At 39.9% G+C, this 22,333-nt stretch overlaps 4 protein-coding genes and 1 long non-coding RNA gene across 8 annotated transcripts; 1 reads left to right on the top strand and 4 right to left on the bottom strand.

The window, feature by feature from the left end:
• Window positions 1-649: 649 nt before the first annotated feature.
• Window positions 650-1,490, bottom strand: LOC113007421 (gamma-crystallin M3-like). Its single transcript, XM_026143971.1, has 3 exons — window positions 1,403-1,490; window positions 1,047-1,289; window positions 650-964 (listed from the first exon to the last, which is right to left on the bottom strand). The coding sequence occupies exons 1-3, from the start codon at window positions 1,430-1,432 to the stop codon at window positions 689-691; spliced, it is 549 nt and encodes a 182-aa protein (XP_025999756.1). The 5' UTR covers window positions 1,433-1,490; the 3' UTR covers window positions 650-688.
• On the bottom strand, window positions 674-20,922 carry LOC113007425 (gamma-crystallin M3-like). 3 transcript variants are annotated; one of them, XM_026143978.1, is made up of 4 exons: window positions 20,845-20,922; window positions 20,498-20,740; window positions 20,136-20,402; window positions 674-697 (listed from the first exon to the last, which is right to left on the bottom strand). In XM_026143978.1, exons 1-4 carry the CDS (start codon window positions 20,851-20,853, stop codon window positions 689-691), a joined length of 528 nt encoding a protein of 175 aa, XP_025999763.1. In that variant the 5' UTR covers window positions 20,854-20,922; the 3' UTR covers window positions 674-688. The 3 variants fall into 3 exon arrangements, with proteins under 3 accessions (XP_025999763.1, XP_025999764.1, XP_025999762.1); XM_026143979.1 differs by lacking the exon at window positions 674-697 and adding an exon at window positions 15,124-15,157; XM_026143977.1 differs by lacking the exon at window positions 674-697 and having other exon boundaries at window positions 20,087-20,402.
• Window positions 3,081-15,960, bottom strand: LOC113007424 (gamma-crystallin M3-like). Of its 2 annotated transcripts, XM_026143975.1 has the most exons (4): window positions 15,877-15,960; window positions 15,513-15,755; window positions 15,158-15,424; window positions 3,081-3,141 (listed from the first exon to the last, which is right to left on the bottom strand). In XM_026143975.1, exons 1-4 carry the CDS (start codon window positions 15,883-15,885, stop codon window positions 3,130-3,132), a joined length of 531 nt encoding a protein of 176 aa, XP_025999760.1. In that variant the 5' UTR covers window positions 15,886-15,960; the 3' UTR covers window positions 3,081-3,129. The 2 variants fall into 2 exon arrangements, with proteins under 2 accessions (XP_025999760.1, XP_025999761.1); XM_026143976.1 differs by lacking the exon at window positions 3,081-3,141 and having other exon boundaries at window positions 15,148-15,424.
• LOC113007420 (gamma-crystallin M3-like) lies at window positions 3,087-3,913 on the bottom strand. Its single transcript, XM_026143970.1, has 3 exons — window positions 3,834-3,913; window positions 3,499-3,741; window positions 3,087-3,408 (listed from the first exon to the last, which is right to left on the bottom strand). Exons 1-3 carry the CDS (start codon window positions 3,864-3,866, stop codon window positions 3,130-3,132), a joined length of 555 nt encoding a protein of 184 aa, XP_025999755.1. The 5' UTR covers window positions 3,867-3,913; the 3' UTR covers window positions 3,087-3,129.
• A 291-nt stretch (window positions 20,923-21,213) lies between the features above and the next one.
• Window positions 21,214-22,068, top strand: LOC113007426 (uncharacterized). Its single transcript, XR_003269907.1, has 3 exons — window positions 21,214-21,266; window positions 21,650-21,849; window positions 21,933-22,068. It is a non-coding gene; the product is annotated as an uncharacterized LOC113007426 (long non-coding RNA).
• The last annotated feature ends 265 nt before the right edge of the window (window positions 22,069-22,333 follow it).

Raw genomic sequence — 22,333 nt, 5'->3', positions numbered from 1 at the left:
TTAAACTGATACTACACCCTGAATGTATGTAAATGGTAATGCAATGGTGCTTAAGCTAATTTATAAAGGTTCATGTTTTTTTTTTTTTTATCTATACTGTAGCAAATAATTGGTTGATGTTAGACACATACACACATGCTTACTTATAACAAGGTGGTGCTTTTCTTTGGTTTGTATTTAACATTCATTTCAGGCGTAATCTGAAGGTATTATGTGGCATACTATAATATAACATTTCAGTGAAAGTTTAAGTGGAAAAAACGATTAAATTAAATATTATATTTACTTTGTTTGGGGTTTTAAGTTAACACTGCTTAATAACTTACTGATCTGCAATAAAGAGGTTTTTAATCAAAACTAGACTTTGACGTGGTTTAATAGAACAACAATATTTAATGTGTGCTGTGTATAATACTGGGATTAGTTTATAAAACTGTGGCACACTTTTTGATTATTTATAGAGAATTAAATTTTTCCCCCAAGTTCATGTGGTGTATTTATTATTTTATTAAGTTGATGGTGATGGTGTGTGTCTCTAGAGAATAATGTAACCATTTCATTGTGTTTTTCCCCTTTCAAACCCCTTTAATGATCGTTTATTCACTATATTAGAGGAGATAATAAAGAACAACACAAAAAGTCACTGATGTAAGATTTTGTCTTTATCTTTTATTTTTTGTGAATTTGTTTAGCACATGTCCATGATGCGCCTCATGCTCATGAACCTCATCCCGCTCATTCCCATCTCCCTGAAGCTCCTGTACTCTCCGGGCCTCAGGTACATCATCCTGCCTCTGTAGTGGGCTTGCTCGTACATCAGCCAGTGGCCATCCATCACGTTGCAGGACATGCAGTCGGACATGCGGTAGCGGTCCATGATGCTGTCGCAGTCGTCCATCAGCTCGTACATCTGACCACCAAAGTTCTCCCTCTCATAGATCCTCATCCTGAACTGGCCTCTGTACTGTTAGAGAGAATGGAAAAATAATGTGTTATGGAGTTTGCACTTGTACTAGAAACAGGATTTCATGCTGCATTCTACCTACCATGGGGATCATACGGCAAGACCTGATACCACCGCTCATGCCCATCATGCTCATGTAGTCAGCGTACTCGCCCCTCCTCATGAAATACTGGTTTCCCATGTAGTTGGGGCGGTCATAGACCATGAAGCAGCCGCTCTCCACCCTGCAGGAGTGACACCTGCTCAGGTAGGAGGACATGTCGGCGCAATCGCTCATGCACTCATAGGAGCGACCCTGGAAGTTCCTGTCCTCGTAGAAGATGATCTGGAAAAAAGGAGTGCATTAGTTCATTTAGAGTTCACCGAAATAATACGATCTATATTCTGTATGCTCTACAACATCAGTGCATATGACGTTCATGACGTTCATAAGCTCACCTTGCCCATGCTCATGTCAGTGGTGGACATACTTAATGATGAGCTGCTGCTGTTGCTACTGCTACTGCTGCACTGCTGTCCTCTTTGGTTTAACCCTTGCTTTTATACCTGACCAAACCCTACAGAGTCAGTGGGCCCCCATTGTTTAAACCCCTGACCCAGCAACATGGTATAGAGAGCTGTACCAGCATGCGGTACTGTGTCATATAATCACATGATTGGGCAAGCGAAGACTTTAGAAATTTGACCTTTTGACGAGTAACACAAAGCCTCTATTCTCAGCTCTAAGGTTGTCGTGCCCATTTAGATGCATTAAACCAGAGTAACATAAAAATAATTGATTAAGGTTTTGTAAAGTAGAAAGAACTCACAGTGCATGCTAATGGAATGTAGATGTTTATTGCACATTTTTTTCTGGACATAAGTTAAAATCAGCAACTCAGAAACTGAAAAACATTTTGTAGAATTTGCACTATTAATTGTCATCATCATGATCATTTATTTGGAGGATTATAGATATATTCAGTTTTAGCATGGTTTATGTGTCTGTTTTTAACATTATGTTTGCATAATTTTGCAGTGTTCGATTCTTGTAGTATCTGATTTGATTGCCTTCTTAAATAATATAAATATTTCTCAAATTGATAATTGTATTTTACTCTGTAAAAAGGCTAAATCTAAATACTCTGTATTTAGATTTAGCCTTTTAGAACCTTTTGGCTCTTTATTTATGAATTGAGCTTATGGCAACCATTGTCTTTTCTTGCACCAAATAATAAATAAAAATAATAATACAAGTGGAAACAGATGGCACAATCAGTATTTTCTTAATATGCAACATGTTAGAATTAACTTTCACAGTACAACAATCTAAATAAATGTCTGATTTTTTTTAAGTGTCTTGTTTTTAACTTCAGGAGTAAAACCACAATGACCAATTATCCAAACACAGTAAATAATGACTCACTGTCTGTATTGTTCCTGATGCAAACAGAGTCATTGTTAAAAACTGAATAATTTCTGGGATTGTTTATATTAGACACATCACCTTTAAAACGAAAAAACAAACAAACCCCAATACATGTATATGATGGCAACAAATTTTTTATTAATAAATATACAACATGTCACAGTATTTACAACTTCATTATAGGGTGTAGGTCTGAGTCACTTCAACCGTATCCTCAAGCAATTTTTAAGCACTTGTAGCTTGTAGCTAAATACTGGACAGATAGTTTCAGAATTCATTTAGTGATTAAAAATAAGAAAATAAGAATAAAAGAAACTTAAACTATTAATGATGCATAAAACCAAATTTTAAGCTAAAAAATTTAACATAGATTAGCATCATCAGATGTTTTTATGACCAAGTTAGTGTCAGTCAGATGACACTTACACATGACATAAACAGAAAACATGTTACTTTGACAATTGTTTGAAAATTCCCTTATTTTGATTTTATCTTTCAGTTTTTGAAAATGCTAATTGGTATTCTATTCAAGATCACACTTTATATTATCAGGTATCATCAGCTGAATACAATTTAGAATCAATATTTGCTTGCTATTGTGTTTGTTGCAGATAAAATTATAAAACTTCAAATATTTTCAGTATATATATGTATCACAACAATGTATCATTTTTTTCATGATGAGTTAATTAATAATCTCGACAAAGGTCAAAGTACTGTAAAATTATTTTATTTAGTGGCATTGGACAGTGAACATTTAGTAACAGGAGTCCATGATGCGCCTCATGCTCATGAACCTCATCCCGCTCATTCCCATGTCCCTGAAGCTCCTGTACTCTCCGGGCCTCAGGTACATCATCCTGCCTCTGTAGTGGGGCTGCTCGTACATCAGCCAGTGGCCATCCATCACGTTGCAGGACATGCAGTCGAACATGCGGTAGCGGTCCATGATGTTGTCGCAGTCGTCCATCAGCTCGTACATCTGACCACCGAAGTTCTCCCTCTCATAGATCCTCATCCTGAACTGGCCTCTGTACTGTAGGGGAAACAGTTCACAACAAAGAATTTGAATATATAATTCAAGCCTATCTGGAGGAAAATTATATCCACAGCACAGCTTTCCTACCATGTGGATCATACGGCAAGACCTGATGCAGTCTGACATGCCCATCATGCTCATGTAGTCAGCGTACTCGCCCCTCCTCATGAAATACTGGTTTCCCATGTAGTTGGGGCGGTCATAGACCATGAAGCAGCCGCTCTCCACCCTGCAGGAGTGACACCTGCTCAGGTAGGAGGTCATGTCAGAGCAGTCGCTCATGCACTCATAGGAGCGACCCTGGAAGTTCCTGTCCTCGTAGAAGATGATCTGAAAAACAGCAAAATAAAATCCTTCTTTAAAAAGCAGCAGTTATTTGGAAGCAGTAATCACTGTTGATTAAAAAAGAAAGAAATCTGTACCTTGCCCCTCATGTTCATGCCAGTGTTGCTCATGTTGCCTGCAAGTGAGTAGTTACTCCTGTTCTGTCCTGTTCTCTACCTGGTTTAACCCTTTTCTTTTATACCTGACCAAACGTAAAGAAACCCCTCCCCTACACCAGAGAACCCATTACTCAGCAACTTGCTAGTGAGGCCCACAGAAAGCAAAGGTTAGGTCCATTTTTTTTATAGACACTGGGCACCAGCAGTCTTTAGAAAGGCCTTTTCTCTTTTTACAGAATGCATTTTCAACCGTGCTTGTGAAATGTGAATAGGTTGGCCCATGTAATTGTTAAGAATTGTGTTTATGACCCGTGTCACACATAAACTGTCAAAACTGGGTGTTTGAATTGTTTTTCACGGTGAACATGCTTGTTTCCACTGTAGAATATGAAAAATAAATTGACTGTAGCAACAAGACATTTTAAATTAGTTGCTGATACATTTACATACAACTACATCGTACTCCATCAGAAATTGTTTATATTGTATTTTGGTTATAAATCCTCAAACGGATAAAGAGGAGGAAGAATACATCAACAAAATATTGACTGTGTTAGACAAATGCAAGTATGATATCATGTAACTGTGAGATTAGTGTTAATTACAGAGTGTTTGTTTGATGTTTTTGATCGTTTGACCTTTGGGTAGGTGATGACCCCACCTTAACACTAACTCTAACTGTACAATGTGTAATGTTTCTTTTTATTAAATTATTCTCCCAGTCTTAGCCAAGGGCACAAAGAAAACACCACAAACTTTACCCCCAAAAAGTCAGTTTTGGCTTTCTCCAAAATAAAGGAGAGATTTTTTTTACCTATGGCTTAATGTTTGTTATACCCTTACCATAACTAAAGAAGCCGTGTACAATTTTGCCTTCATTCTGTAAAAACTGAAGCTGTTTTATCCCTCACTTATAACAGCTTATGTACAAGAAACTGCCACGTTTGTTTAAATCAGAAAACACATTTTATCTCTATTAAATGCTATAAAACTGTCACGTCTTATGTTTTTTTTTTTGTTAGAATAATTTTTTATGGGCGAATTTGAACTTTATTTTCATATCATGTTATCATACAAGGTCATTATAATAGCAAAACTGCATGAATTTATAATATTAATTTAGATTATTTTCTGCTACACTGGAGATTTCTTTACTTAAAATTCAATAGAGAACTGAAAAAAAAAATGCTTTTTGGATAAACTTGACAGGATCATATCAACATAGTATCTGAAAGGTCTCCAAGTTCAAGTTCATTTTCTAGTTGCTGTTCCTTCTGGGTCATAAAAATGCTCTAATATGAAGAAAAAGAGGACAATGTACCATCCTTTCTGACCTCGTTTGAAGTCTGGGCTTGAGTCTGGCATACATTTCCAGCCAGAGGCTAGCTGTCTTGGTAGAACTGCAACACCACAGGTGGTGTTCTAGAGGAGACAATGATCTCATCCTCCAGGGCTGCAAAAACCCAAAATAGGTACAAACCAGTAGCATAGGAGGTCATAGTGGTATGTGTATATTTTAGAGTATTGAGAGTGAAAGCCCGATGATGAACTCACTTTAGCTCCCAGTGTGGTGTTGAAGTCTCTCTATACCTGGGAGGTGAATTAGGGGCTTGATCAGAAATTACATCCAATGGTATGTTGTGTAATCTGAAAACACAATGAGCCATAATTTCTATTGTTTGCTGGTATGTGGGAAATTCGGGAAGATGCACAAAGTGGTCTGCCTTAGAAAAATACTCCATAATGGTGAGAATGAATGTGTTCCCATTGAAGTGTGTTAGACCAGAGGGAAAATCTAGAGCAAAGTGTGACCAAGGATATTAGGGGTGGATAACAGTATAAACAGACCAACAGGAGGCAAGTAAGAGGCTGCATTTGGGACACAAATAACACTGGCAGAGACACATGCAGAAGAGAGGGCCACAAGAAAATTCTCTAGTGAAAGATTATTCGGATACCTAGTTGAGAGATGAATATGCTGGTGTGTGCCCACTGTACTTGGTACAAAAAGACAGTTAGTGGGTCCACCTCAAAGGTCAGGTCCATCCAACAATGGATCACTGCCTCAATTTCCTTGGTGAATATACCAACTATTCAGGAAGCTGGGAGAAAACATGTGCTTTCATGTGCTTGGGTTATAGAATAAGTGTTGGGACAAGGCATTTCTAGAGTCTGTGCAATGTCTTGAAATTCAACTTTACAGAAAATATGGACCATTGCAAAATTCTTGTTGTGTTTGGCACTCCTCCAGCCAGGTTCTCCTCACTTACAAGGGCAACTTGACAGCCAGTGATTTATAATATCATACTTGCATTCTGCAGGGGAGAGACAGGGAGACAAGCAGGCACAGGGGCTGTCATGAAGCAGATGCTTGGCAAGCAGGATGACGACCCAAATGCAGGACTCGGGAGACAAATTGCAAACTCAAAAACAACTTTGAAGTTTAAGTCTTTAAAAGACATAAAAATATAAAACAATGGTAGAGCTGAATCCAGGAATTCAATAACTAGTAATCTAGGAGGAATCATGGAACATGGGAGCACACAACCAAGAGGGATGACATGACAAAGGAAAAGGGGGGACTAAGAGAATATATGCACAAGATAATGAGGCTAGGGGCGTAATAATAAGTCTAAACAATAATCTAAGAAGCAAATAGAACATTAGAATTATAAGCAGAAATTCAAAGGTCCACAAAGGACAACTTCTACATATAAAACCCAGGACCATGACTCTGGCTAGATAAGGACAGGGACAGAAGTGAATCTCCCTTAGGGGTGGTGAATGCATGTTCAGCAGCTGTGTCCCAAGTGAGAAGAGCTTTCACTGACGTGAGTCTTCTGAATGGGCCTGCAATCCTGCTACAGTCACAAATGAGTCTGGGGCAGAGCTTAGTGAATTGTTAATCAGGTTAATTGGATTTCCCCCCCCCAGTCTTGTATAAGGCTAGAGTCAGTGTCACTACTGGTAGCATGATGAGATACCTGGACCCTACCGAAGTTGCAAAGGTGACAAAGGAGCACACAGAACTGAACGGCACCATCTCCTGGAGGAAAAGTAGGTTGTAAAGACATTAACTGACAGCAAGTACTCCATCAGTGACCTTTCATTTTGACCAGTTGATATCAGAGCAGTTTTAACATATAATAGCCAAGAACCAGAGGATTACCAGGATTCTTGATGATCTTGAAACCGAATTTGTGATGATTTCAAGACAGAATGAGATGAATATTTACTGTTTTGCACTAATGTCAACTAATGTCAACTTATTCGAATTCATAATCCTCTGAAGGGCTTTCTCTTCTGCCACCAAACCATGTAGCGATGATAACGCACTCTGGAGGAAGCAGCACTTAAAAGACTACAGCAGCTTCTTATGCAGGTTGTTTTTCACATAATCAGTGATTCTCTCATAGATCACCTGCTGCTCAAGATGAGATGCATGGGTCCATCTTCTGTAAACCTCTCTACTCTATAGATATACTCCTATGGATGAGGTGGGACTTCAGTGGTAAGTGACATGGGACAGTTTTTAAAACTGCTTTTTGGACTTCCTTCATCATTAGGTGTGTTATTTAAATCCTAAATTGTTTATTGTTTCACTTGATTTTTATGTTCTTGCATATTATCTTGAGCCTTTAATTTATTGATCTGATTAGCTGTCATCGAGTGTTCATCTGTGTTCCAAGTGTATCAGTGTTCCCTTAGCTACTTCCTGTTTTAATTTGTTGAGTCCTTATCTCTTATGCTTTTAGTTTTACTTACCTCATCTCATTGTCTTTGATTAGTTTTAACTGTTTCTTATCACCCAGGTGTTTCCGCTCTCTGAGTTGCTCTTGTTGTCTGTACATATAGCTTATGTTTCCCCCTTTAATATTTATTATTGTGGTATTTTTACACTGGAAACATTTCGTTTTTAGGTTGATGAACTTTGTATTTTTGGGCCATTCACTGCCTTAAAAACAATGGTAAACAGACTGGTTGTTATTTAGCATTTTCTCAAAATGCTTCATAGAAACCTAAATGAGGCAGTTTTCTATTTGAGTGTCTTATCCAGTGTTTTTCCTCTGATTGCAAATTTGATGTGTAGATGAAATTTTGGAAGGATGGCTTTTAAGGAGTCTGTCTAGTCTGTTACATTTTTATGATCTAGAACATAACAGGTAAAATGTCACAGGGCCAAGTGGTCAGTACCAAAACTGGACTTAGGTGCAGAAACCCAGAACAGAGACAGCAGGTGGTTTTACAATATATTTATTGGTTAACCTTGGACTTGAAAGCTTGGCAAGGACAAAAATAGTGAAACGCAGAATTTGATGTGGCGTGGCCTGGGTAATGTGGCTACGGGGACGTGCATCTAGTGAGGGGAAATGGGCCTGAGATGTAGACTGGAATAGGGCAGTAAGCATTCACACTGAGGGAGAGAGAGGACAGAGTTAGGGAAGTAGCTGAGTGGAGCTCTGAAATTGGTAAGTATATTATGTAACTATTCTTACTTACAGGAGGAGAAAAAGAGTGATGAGGAGGGTGACGTGAATCCGGGGTGAGCTGAGTATTGTGAAAAGGCTGACCTGAGATCCGGAGGTTCCTGATAGAGTGTGGTGGCAGGAGGGCAGGCAGGTGAAGCACAGAGTGATTTCCAAAATGGTGGCTTGGTATCCTGAGTCTGAGAGCAGAACTTGAGCCAGAGGTTTGAGACAAGGTGAATCCAGGAACTGTGCCACAAGAAAGTATAGTTAACAAGGTAAATCACAAAGAGAGCTTGAAACATGAGAGCCAGCTACAAACATGGATTGATGACAAACAGGCGGTGAATGGACGTCAGCTTGAGGCTTAAATTAATCTGGCTTGATTGCGTGCAATCAGCTGCAGGTGTGAGGAACTGGAGGAGGAGGTGGCCCTGCCCAGGGGCGGATCCCAGGTAGGCTCACGAGCCTGATGGAAAACTCCAGCCACATACCCCAGACCATGACATAAAAGACAACAACAGGGTGTAGGAACCACAAGGAAGACCACAAAATAAATTTATTTGTGTACTGTAAAGTCAACTTCACTTTTTGCATATAGTATGCAATGCAGTGGTGTGTGGTGACTAAAAGGCAAGCAGACAAAAATTGTCTGCTTGTTCTATAAGCCGTACGTTTGTAGTGACCCTCCTGTGAAGACCACGTATCTCTGAAAACAACAGTTGTTTGTGAGCTCAGAAATACAAGCCTACACATTTAAAATAAATAAATAAAACACAGTCTTGGTCAAGTTACTTGAAAAAAGTAATCAGTAACTAATTACTGATTACTTCCCCCCCAAAGTAATCCTGTTACTTTACTGATTACTTATTTTCAAAAGTAATTAGTTACTTAGTTACTTTTTAAAAACATGATTTACAACCTGAATAAAGCGATGGATCTTTCAGCCCAATTCTATTTTTTCTGCATAATAAATCATATATATAAATATAAATATAAATATAAATAAATATATATAAATCATATATATCCAATCATATAAATGTAATCAAATGAAAAAGTCTCTTTTTGAAACTAGTTTGATTAGTTTTAATCTTTTAACTTTATGCATGAAGCAAACATTAAATTATATGCAACACTCTCTGACTGGAAGAAATCTGTTGAACATTTAAACCTATTTTCTGCATATACCAGTGTATAAAATAAAATAGTTTTTTGTGTTTACACTCACTCTCTCAAATAGATGCAAGTGAAACACAGCAGAAAATAAATCAAATCAAAGACTCAGCGGTCCTGTTGCTCTGTTTTCATCTGTACAGCAGGAGTGGGGCAGGTGGAGGTTTGCCTTGGTGAAGGTGTGTCGTAGCGGTCAGTGGAAGGATCTGGCAGTTTCACATTCCTGTGGCAGCGTATCGGTGCTTGCTTGGAAGTTTAGGTGTTTTTTCGCTGTAAAAAGAAGTTTTCTTCCAATGCAGTGAGCAGCGGACGTTAATGTTTTTGTCACTTTTTACGGAATCAAACTCAAAGTAAGGTCAGTACTGCCCGCACTCGTTATATTATCCATTCTTGATCTGCACACAGCTGTTGCCACGAACATTGCACTCGCTTACATCATTGTCATGAGACACTGTCGCAAAAAAATCGCAGTAATGCAGCGTGAAAGTAACAGTAATCTAATTACCTTTTTTTGCAATAGTAATCCCTTACTTTACTCGTTACTTGAAAAACGTAATCAGGTTACAGTAACGCGTTACTGCCCATCTCTGATAAAACAAAAGAAAAAAACAGCTGAATTAAAAGGCTTGAGCAGTGTTTCACATGGTTAATGATTCCCAATTCCCAGTGTAGCAAGACGAGAATCAGCATGCACAGGAGCTGATGAAGAACAAGATTTGCTTTTCTCTTTCATTTTCACAGCGCTCCTTTCATCGGGAGCATCTCTGGACCCAGCTCAACTCCCCTCTCCACCAGGTCCCAGCAGGCTACTAAACAGGGGAGACAAGACTAGACAAATACCATGAGGCGTGACGAAGAGACTCCCCTTCCGCTGCCCTCTGAACCCACTTCTCCATCCCTCCCCTGCAGCGCTGAGCCACCAACCACACCCCACCATTCACCCCCACTGCCTGTCTGAGGCAGGAGACATCCAACCATCTGTGCAGCGACGAGTGCTCAGATCTCTTTATTGGACAAAAACAACAGCTCCATAAATGGACGGTCCACCTCAACATGACAAGACTCAGCTGTACATCCACATCTAATGGATAAGGGGCTGCTAATGTTCACATTCTGGACAGAGAAGACAGACGGTTTGAAAGCGAGTGAAAGAGTATGTTCACTGTGAACAGCCATCTTTCAACAGAGAGGTGGCTTAAAACACCAACTGTCTGCCACCTACAATGACATTTTGAGATCCCTTCCCAGGCGCCTCAACCCCCGCTAACATCTTGCATCAGGTGAACTAATGCATCAGCCGCCTGTTTCAATTGTTCCTGCTTTTTCTCCATACTTTAACCTTTTCTTACTTTTTTGTTTTTCCTCATCTTTTATTATTATTTAGAGTGTTAGTTTGCTTATATAGTTTTCTCTCAAACATGTGGATTGTGAGAGTTTTTATTGCTCTTTTTGCAACTGAACTGTTACTTTATTTCAGGAATGGGACAGTGGTGCAGCAGCAACACACCACACGCAGTATTTACTTCAGAGATCAGCTAATTGCTCAGATCCTGGTGGCTTGTGAGCCAGACCCACGGACATACCGGCTGAAATCTGGAGGAAAACACACCTTGGATGCAGAGGTGAAGGTCAGACGAATCATTTCTCACTCACTATTTATAACTCCACAGTTTTCCCTTCACCTCAGGTTAAGAGCCTTGGTGTCATCCTAGACAGTTCACTATCCTATAAATCTCACATCAGTAGTCTCACCCTTTCTGCCTATTTACATCTGCGCAACATTAACAGATTATGTTCTTCTCTTTCCACCCAGTTTGCATCCATTCTTGTTTATAGTCTCGTTACCTCCCACATTGACTATTGTACTTCTCTCTTGCATGGTCTTCCCCAAAAATCCCTCCATAAGCTTCAACTGGTTCAAAACTCTGCTGCCCGCATTATTACCAGAACCACCTCCTACCTTCACATCACCCCTGTTCTCCAGGAACGTCACCGGCTCTCTGTGTCACAATCCTGGGTCATTTGACCCAGCGTTTTGAGTTTTCTTGTGTTTTGTCATTTTGTATTATGGTTTGAGTCCACCTTGTTAGTCAAAAGTGTATGCAGGCTGTTTAGTTTTGTTTACTGGATTTCTCCTCGTGTCTTTGCCCCCTGTGTCTCCTTCGGTGTGTTTGTGTTTTGTACTTAGGTATGTTCTTGTGCCCTGTTTTCCCCTCCTTGTGTTTCACTCCGTCATGTTTATCTATGTTTCCCCAGCCCGTCACGTATGCACTCGCTCTCCCTTGTGTTCCCTTGCTCCCTCTGGTCTGCCGCTCTTCCATTCCCGTTTCCTGTTTCATTGTGGATGTTTCATGTTTCTGCATTCGGTGTAGTTCCCCTGTGGTGTCTTGTTAATTCGTATCAGCTGCGTTCCCTCTGTGTTCTCATTTCCTCGTTATCCTTCTGTGTATTTATGTCAGCATCTCCCTCATCCATGGCTGTGTATTTCCTTCTGTGTCTCTCCATGTGTTTAGTTTATATTTTCCCAGTTTAGTTTTGTACCGTTTTCCCCTTGTGTCAGCAATAAAGCTGCCTTTTGAGTTCACTTTCTCATCTCTGTGTAGTCTGCGATTGGGTCCTTTCCTGCCTCCACACAGCCGCATCATGACACCCTGATAATATACAAGCTTCTTCTGCTCACCTTCAAGGCCCTTCATAACCTTGCTCCTCCTTAACTTTCTAACCTGTTAAGCACGACCTCTTCTGCCTGCTCACTTCGACCTTTTCTTCTATCCAACTTGTTGTGTCTTCTTTCTGTCTCAGCCTCAGCTCTGAACTCTCTACCCCCAGATATAAGAAACACTGGTTCTCTCCCCCAGTTTAAATCTCAACTCCAAACCCATCTGTTCTGCATATTCACTGTAAACCTGTTGTTTGTTTATTTTATCTTGTCCTTTTTTGCTTTTATTGTTCTTCATTTTATCATTGTTGTATGTGTTTTATTCTATTGTTAAGTGTCCTTGGGTGTCTTGAAAGGAGCTTTTAATTAAAATGTATTATTATTATTATTATTATTATTATTATTATTATTAATATTATTATTATTATTATTATTATTAGTAGTAGTAGTAGTAGTAGTAGTATTGTTATTAAGAGGAGGAGGGAGACGTTGAGACGGACATTGAACTGTGTGCCGTTGGAATCAGGCCATATTATTTGCCCAGGGAATTTACCCATGTAAATTTACCCAGCCATACCAAACTCTCCGTCTCTCTCCACATTGCACCACAGCCTCCTGTGAAATTCTTGACACCCCTCCCCCACCTATCACTCCAGCAACCAGCTTAGATTTGAGACTAATGAGAAGACTCCACTCAGGTTGAGTCCCTGTGTCCTCAAGGCATGTGCCCCCTACCTTTGTGGAGTCTTTCATAAACTTCTCACGACTCATGATGAGTCTTCGTCTTCAGAGGGTCCCCGTGCTGTGGAAGATGTCAGGCCTCGTTCCTGTATCAAAACACCATGTCCTGGTGGCCCCCAGTATCGCAGACCCGTGGCACAGACTTCCCATGTCCTTAGGACCCTAGAAAGACTCATCCTTGACCAACTCCAACGTCAGACCACATCTGGAACCCCTTCAATTTTCTTACCGCAGCCTCAGAGCTGAGGACGCCATAATCTACCTTCTCAATCGTATCCAAACCTATCTGGACTAGCCCGTCAGCACTGTGAGGGTCATGTTTCTCAACTTGTCCAGTGCATTCAACTCCATCAGTCCGACTGTCCTGGGTGATAAGTGACAGCGATGTAGGTGGATTCTTCTCTTGTGTCCTTAATTGTTGATTACCTGGCAGAACGACTTCAACATTGTGTGCCTTACAAGGTGATCAGCAACACAGGAGCTTCACATGGGACTGTCCTCTCCTCTTTCCTGTTCACACTCTACACTACAGACTTCAGCCACTGCACAGATACCTGACATCTTCTTCTGCCAAGTTTTCTGATGATGCTGTGGTGTTTGGATGCATCACTAAGGGTGAGGAGACTGATCAAAGTCTGTGGTGGACTCCTGGTGTGAGCAGACTCATCTGCAGCTCAATGTGACAAAGACCAAAGCATTGATTGTGGGTTTCAGGAGGACCAGGAAATCTGTGACCCCTGTTTCTATCCAAGGGGTTGATGTGGTCATTGTGGAAGACTATAAATACCTCAGTCCACACAGAGATAATAAACTGGACTGGGTTAAAAACACCACTGCCTGGGCATCCCTGGGCAGCAGTGGGAACAGCTGCAGGGTACACTCTTCTGGGGGCCAACGACACGCATCCACCATTCACTGGAAGACCTCAAGGAAAGCTTGGAGGAGCGGTGATGATGCTGGCGAAGAGCAAGACCAAGTGAGAAGATTCTCCAAGACTTTGGTCTGGGCCTTGGCCCGGTCCAGCTCTTGCAGGTGCACCTCTGCCTGCTCCAACTTTGCACAATTTGGTCAGTGAACATTTTATTTACACAGTGTTTTTTGAGCAACAGTGACACTGGGATGCTTTTCAGTTCCCTCTCTCAAGCTCAGCTGCTGGCCCATGCGCTCTATCTGCTCTCTGTTCCCTCCTCTGTCCTCCAGGTCTTGGCAGCTACTAATATAGGAGAAACATGATGGAAAATCTGAGTTACAGATGCCCTTCAACCTCCACTAACACTGCCCCCTGAACCTGCTACTCCACTCTCCTGGTTTTGGTTTTGAACCACATATCAGAACCAGTGACTAGGTGCCAGTTTGAAGAGTTTTATATTCTACTTTCTCCTTGTGAAAGTTGGCTACTATGAGTGACATGCTTTTGCCTGTAGAAACCCTCATTTCCGAAATAACAGCAGTAAGGCAGAATTCTAACATAGTAGAAATCCTATCAAGAGTGAAGCTGCTTCATATGTGTACAGCAGAATTTATGGTTCAGGTGGAGTGAAAATTAGTGTTATAAAGAATGAATGGGGTCCTTTGCAGCTACTGTCTTGTCCCTTGCAGAAATCGATTTATCCATATTTTTGGAATTCTCCATGTACCGTAGATGATGAAATATTGAAAGTTTTGCTTTTAACATTCATTCCGAACGTATTCTACAATGTGTAGATGCAGTTTTAGCAGACATTTTTACTTTTGAGAAACTCTGTCTCTATAAGTTGCTCCATTTATGCCCATGGTCGTGTTACCGACCTGTTGCCAATTAACATTACTGGTTGCAAAAATGTTCCTCCAGTTATTTGTATTTTAGTATCACTTATTTGAATTGAATTTAAAAAGAGCCAAAGGTTTTCTGAAAATTATTAATTTTCTCAATTTATTGTATTCTACAGTACTGTGAATATATTATGGCCTTCTCTTATATATAAATAACTGTTTTCTGTTTTTATCTGCATTTTGCACAGGACGCCAAGTTTTTCGGAAACGTGGTTGTGATTTCTTTTATGCAACACCTAATTAAGTTGAGCCCATCTGTTATACCTGGTTGTCCATCCAGTTGTGTCAGTGCTGATGCCAAAGATGTAGTTATTCTGTACTAAAATCATCGGATGGCTTTAGTGACATGATACAAGAATGGTAAAATTAATAATAATCAATGTAACACACAAACATTTAGTCAAAAGTTTTATTTATTTGTTCATTCTATATATATATATTTTTTACATGTCCATGATGCGCCTCATGCTCATGAACCTCATCCCGCTCATTCCCATGTCCCTGAAGCTCCTGTACTCTCCGGGCCTCATGTACATCATCCTGCCTCTGTAGTGGGCTTGCTCGTACATCAGCCAGTGGCCATCCATCACGTTGCAGGACATGCAGTCGGACATGCGGTAGCGGTCCATGATGCTGTCGCAGTCGTCCATCAGCTCGTACATCTGACCACCGAAGTTCTCCCTCTCATAGATCCTCATCCTGAACTGGCCTCTGTGCTGTAGGGGAAACAGTTCACAACAAAGAATCAGAAAACCCTTCTAGAATATCTGGAGGAAAATGATATCCACAGCACAGCTTTCCTACCATGGGGATCATACGGCAAGACCTGATGCAGTCCCTCATGCCCATCATGCTCATGTAGTCAGCGTACTCGCCCCTCCTCATGAAATACTGGTTTCCCATGAAGTTGGGGCGGTCATAGACCATGAAGCAGCCGCTCTCCACCCTGCAGGAGTGACACCTGCTCAGGTAGTTGGACATGTCAGAGCAGTCGCTCATGCACTCATAGGAGCGACCCTGGAAGTTCCTGTCCTCGTAGAAGATGATCTGAAAAACAGGGATACATTGGTTTGGAGTTAGATTCAGCAGACACACGTCAACAACCACGCTCAAAATAATACAAAATTCAGCCAATGATGACAGCAGTTAATGAGGTGAATACGCATACCCTGCCCATGGTCCCAGTTAGTTGCTTCACAGTGTGTTACTACTTCGTGAAACTGTGTGAGTGGTACACTGATGATGGTCCTGTTTTAACTGTTACTTTTATACCTGGCTGAACCCAAAGAATCTCTGGCTCCCATTGTGTAAAGCCCTGACTCATCAACATGGTATAGAGGCCTATAGAGTGCAGGACATTTGTTACATGTCCATGTGACTGGATCCCCTAGAAGACTTTAGAATGGATTTTTCCATAGGGAACTCAATACAATGAGCATTTTTTGGAGTTACAATACAGTGAAACAGACAATAGTCCCTTTTTTAGCCTTTCAAACCACACTGTATGGCCCTGTCATTTGTAAGTGGCTAATTTATAGAAATGAGTATCCTTTCGTGAGACCATGATAGTCTCACGAAAGGATACATTTTCAGTACTAAACATTGATGTCATTAACGAAAGCCCTTTATCTGCCTTAACCTAAAGGATTTCTTTAACGTTTAAGCTGAGAACATGTTTTTCTATGGATTTGAGAAAGAAAAAGCTATTTATTTCAGTCTACGCTTTACCCTTTTAGTGTTTCATAATATATGGTGGTTAATAGATTGTTACAAATTGTGTCTCTACTACTTGTAGCTATTAAAAAACACAGAGAGAAATCAAAATCAAAACTATAAACCAAAACTTCAAAGCAAACTGCCTCTTAGGAGTTTATGGTTTGAATAAGGCAGGTGTAAATATAACAAATCAATTACATTTTATTTCAAAGTAGCATCAATACATTATAAGGTCCTGTGTATTGGAATTAAATATTTAGATTTTCATCGGAATCTTCAATGGATTTGTGTTAAGTTTCTGTGTTAACAGAAAACTAAAAATCAATCACATATATTTGCCAAAGGGCCAGACTCGGCTCACTTGTCATTATGTATCTAATAATAGTGAATTTGTTAGTGTTACATGACATCATTCTGTCATTCAAGCAACACTAGATGAGGGGACTAATTCATCGTGAGAGTAGTATTATACAAGTTTAGTTCTTTAAAAAAGTTGCTATTGATACCTGATACCTGCATAAAACAATTTGATTCATTAAGATAAGATAAAAAATACTATTTTTAAATCCCAACTCAAAGTTGGATAAGATATTGAGTAAGTTTGGAAACTGTTTACAGCATCCGAAACAAAGTTAATTTAGCTCAAAAACAAATAAATACATATAATATCACTAAAAATGCACCCGCGGGTCTGATTACAGCCACATCTTTTGAGTTAAGAAATCACTTAAATAGAACCTGTGTCTCAAACTGAAGTAGGCTAATAGATCTCACAAAGGAACACATGCCACAATCTAAAGAATCAGACAAAGTCAGTCACACCTGTCAGTGTGGAAAGAGTTACAAAGCCACTCAGGACCTTCTTGCAGCTTTTACATTTACTTGGATTATCTTTGTTTAATATTAAAATTAGTTTCATCATCTGAAACATTTCAATATGACAAATATGTAAAAAAAAAAAAAAAAGTAGAAATCAGGAGGGTGCAACTTTTTCACTGCACTGTAGTTGAGACTGAGGCTACGTCCACACGTACACGGGTACTTTTGAAAACGCAGATTTTTCTGTGCGTTTGCGTCTTTCGTCCACACATAAACTGCATTTTCGATCACTGAAAATGGAGATTTTTTAAAAACTCCTGCCAGGGTGGAGATTTTCGAAAACTCAGTTTTTGCGTTTATGTGTGGACGAGGAAAACAGAGATTTACTCACACAAAGTCAAAGGTGTGTGCCGTTTTTGACGTGAGATACATTTCTACAATGGCAGATGTAGACAAAATACTGTTGCTGTTAATCTGTCTATCTGCAGTTTATACACGCTTACATATACACACATGCAGTTACTGTCCCACCATTTAGAAAGACAGAGGCATCAGAGGCATTCTCCATTCAACACAGACGCTCTCACAACCTACATCCTGACTCTGATGTCGGTTTGGAATAAATTTAATTTTTTTAAAATTAAAATTTATGCATGCTGTATGCATTTTGTTCATTCCTAAATTGTGAGTCTACACCAGCCAAAATACTGTTTTGGTTGAAATGAAGGCACTTGAAAAGTAACACAAAATTAGCTACCTTTCCCGAAAAACACAAAAACTTTCCAGAAGTACTGCAGGTTTGCATAAAACCCTGTTTACTCTTTCCCTCCCAGGCTTCTAGACTTCTGTTTGGCCAACATTTCCAACACAGCTAGGATTTGGCATGTTCTTGACAACGTTTGACAGCGTTTTTCGCGTTTACATGTGGACGGAGATATTTTTCAAAACTGCACGTGTGGACGGAATAATATATATATATTAAAAAAAAACGAAAATGGAAAATCTGTTTTCAAAAATACCTGTGTACGTGTGGACGTAGCATGAAGTAAATGCAGTACATTATATAGTAAATGAGAGCAGCCAGTGCATTTATTTGAAGTCTAAAATCACACATGGATATAGTAAACCCATAAGATTGTGCTGTCTATAGTACTGTATAAGAAGAAATACAAAGTTAAAGTTAAAGTTGCCATGTAAATATGTCAATAGTATTTTTCACATTGGGGGTTATTTCAGAAACTCAAGTTTTGATTCGTTTAACAGTTTAGTTTGACAGGGTACCTGCCCAATTCCTACTGGCAGTGGTTACAAATGAATGTTTTAAAGTACTTGTCAGCAAGTGAGATGGCAACAAGAAAGGCCATTACATTGTAAAAGTACATTTTTAATTCAATGCATTTCTATTTATATAGCGCCAAATCACAGCAACAGTTGCCTCAAGGTGCTCTATGCTGTAACATAAGACCATACAATAATACAAAGAAAACTGAAAAAACCTCAACAATCATGTAACCCTCGGTGAGCTAGCACTTTGGTCAAAGTGGAAAGGAAAAACACCATTTAAACAGGAGGAAAACTCCAGCAGAACCAGGCTCAGAGAGGGACGGCCATCTGTCGCGACGTTTGGGGTGAGGGAGGAAGGCTGGATAGAGACACACTGTGAAGTATGTGTAGCTATAATTAACATTAAATATGAATTCTAAAACTGAATATGTTGCACCCCCTCACCGCCCATCATGAAAAACTGTTTACCCCACAGCATCCCCCACTTGAAACTGCTGTTTTTCATTTATCAGTAGCAACTGACGCTATGACCATACCTGTGATTGGTGCTAGAGGACATTTTGAATCAACACTTTGTGGTGACAATCAGTTTCTGCCAGCTACTAAGAAGCTCCGCAGCTCCACGACACTGTTCTGATTTTTGGCTGAAGCGTGTCCTCAGGGGGAAATAAACAAGCTGGTAATGTGATATAGGAGATGCCACCAATGCCAACTTCCTATGCAGTAAGGTTAAGTAATGCAGTCATATGTAAAGTGAACCATATAACCAACAGGATCAATGTAAATGCTAAGGGGTGTTCAATGTTGGTAAAACAAAAATGAGCAACCTTCAGCTTCTAAAGACTTTGCCTAATTCAAAAATCCAAACTGTCAACACAAAAATAAAATATTCCATGCTCTACAACCTTGAAAGTAGAGAACTAATTGAGAATCTTATTTGGGACATCTTGCACAGTGTTTGTCTTGATGATTTTTTTCACAATAACATAAATTCTACCTCCTGCGATGACATGACAATATTGGAACTGTTAGTGGACAAAATCACTTTTTCATACTTTTTGAACATAGTTATGTACCCCTGGAGTATCTAGAGATATACCAAAAGAGCATCCATTTTTTACTTGTATTGCTTTCTCCAGTGTTCAGAAAGCACATCTCTGATTAAGTTGTCCAGATTTTCAGCCAGCTCTGATGCCAAAAACCATTACTGAGATCTGCTGTGTGTAGTGTGTGCTAACCTAATCCTAGCTCCATTTATGTTACCTGTATACATCTGATTTTTGCATCGCTCTTATTTCTGCCACACAAAATGTATTTCATTAAAACCAAAAGATATTCTTATTTACTTGATGTACTTTATTTTCTATTTTTATGCAATACCCAAATGCATAATAAACCATTGTGTATGTGGTGTTATATGTTGGTAAAGCAAAAGTATTCTTATGAATTTGTTTCTGAGGATGTGATGCTGTAATGTAATGGATTACTTCTTAATGACTGTGATACTAAAATGTTACTTCTCTGAGTTAGAAATGAAATGAAATGTCAAGACACAAGAATTTAGAAATTTATATCATTTATTGAAGTCAAAATGTAAAATTAGCACATGTCCATGATGCGCCTCATGCTCATGAACCTCATCCCGCTCATTCCCATCTCCCTGAAGCTCCTGTACTCTCCGGGCCTCATGTACATCATCCTGCCTCTGTAGTGGGCTTGCTCGTACATCAGCCAGTGGCCATCCATCACGTGGCACGACTGGCAGTCGGACATGCGGTAGCGGTCCATGATGCTGTCGCAGTCGTCCATCAGCTCGTACATCTGACCACCGAAGTTCTCCCTCTCATAGATCTTCATCCTGAACTGGCCTCTGTGCTGTTTTATAGACACAAGACAAAATAAAATTAAGCATGAAACTTATGTTAATTCCAAAAAGGTCTTATATGGAAGTACCACCACTTTACACCTACCATGGGGATCATACGGCAAGACCTGATACCACCGCTCATGCCCATCATGCTCATGTAGTCAGCGTACTCGCCCCTCCTCATGAAATACTGGTTTCCCATGAAGTTGGGGCGGTCATAGACCATGAAGCAGCCGCTCTCCACCCTGCAGGAGTGACACCTGCTCAGGTAGGAGGACATGTCGGGACAGTCGCTCATGCACTCATAGGAGCGACCCTGGAAGTTCCTGTCCTCGTAGAAGATGATCTGAAAAAAGTACAATGGGTTTAAAGGACATTTTTACAATCATGCTCTCCAAGATAACTTAAGTATAGGCTAATTAATGTTGATTTAACAATTTAGTTTCCTACTTTGCCCATGTTGACTGCGGTGATTCAGGTCTCTTAGAGAACTGTTTTTGAACTGATGCACTGGCTGTCTGAACAAGTTGTATTTATACCTGGCCAGAGACAAAGACAGTTTGCCTGTCCATTGTTCAAAGCCCTGACACAGCAAGCTGTTATAGAAGCCTATACAGTTTTTAGTTGCTTACCCATATACCAACAAGGTCATAACCTCTTAACAGAATTTTCCTTTCACAAGAGCAGAGGTTGTTTTTTTTTTTTTAAATAAAAATAGCTTAGAACGTTATTTATATAGATGTGAATGACTTTTGAAAAGTATAGATTTTTCTGCAAGCTGTATAGTACAATAGTGAGTTTATATGAACAAGCCAGATAGCAGTTATCAAGCCAGATAAATAGATAGTAGTTTGTGGATTTGTTTTCATCAGGTATGTAAAAGTGAGCCCCTCAAGGCTAATAATACGAACTTTTGCCAAACTCCTGAGTATGAGTTAAAGAGGGAAAAAGAAATAGTATACTTGGTGATTTGTTATAACTGAGTTTGAATTTGTGATTTTCAATGCTATGGCAGGTATTTGTATATTTAATTTGTTTTCAAGTGGTGGTATTTACAAAAAAAGAGAGTTGTTTGTTTGTTATTTCTGTCACGGACCCGGCTCTGGGGACTCAGGGTCCGTGGGCAGTGGGGACTATGACTGTTGTTGTTATTGTTATTATTATTATTATTATCATCATTATTATTATTATTATTATTATTATTATTATTATTTGGTGTGTTGTCTGCACTGCCCCTGTGCACATCTGTATGTAGGCAGGTGTGTGTGTGTGTGTTGCCTTTCTTCTGTGGCCAAGTTACAGGCACCTTCAGCCCTGGGGGTGTGGCCTAACTTGAGGGCTGGCCACACCCGAAGTCCTTGCCGCACACCTGCTCCTCATCTGGGCTTGTCGGGGGAGCTATTTAGATGAGCGATGGAGCTTCCACCGACGCTGGATTATTACGTTTGACTACACGTCAGTCTTCAAGCACAGTCAAGTGTGAGTGTATCCCTGCTGGGATAAGTGTGTAACGGCTGCCTCTATTGTTTTCCCCTCAGGAATAGTGTGGGACGAGAAAGAGCAGTGAGCACGGGGAGTGCAAGGGACACTGGGGCAGAGAGGGACTTTTGGGAAGAAGACACTACACGGGAGTCTGGGAAACTGGGGATTTATTGTTGTTTACTTCACCACCTTGTAAATAAACACTGTTGCACTGAAGAGTCCGGCGTTTGGGTCCTATTTCCCCATCTCCCCACGGTCTGCCAGCCAGACCGTGACAATTTCATGAACAGAATAAATGATTTCAGCAGATTCATATTGTGCAGATGAATGTATATGTTCTTTAGTCTTCATCTTTTGACATTTTCCATTGCTATGAAGTTTTAAAAATAGGAATTGGGCCGTGAGATCATTAGGTATTTAGTCTTTTTTTTTTTTTTACTTTCATTGTCTTTCTTTT

This window comes from Astatotilapia calliptera, chromosome 16 (assembly GCF_900246225.1).
Source record: "Astatotilapia calliptera chromosome 16, fAstCal1.2, whole genome shotgun sequence".
NCBI lineage: Eukaryota > Metazoa > Chordata > Actinopteri > Cichliformes > Cichlidae > Astatotilapia > Astatotilapia calliptera.
This window is presented reverse-complemented; position numbering and strand designations above follow the sequence as displayed.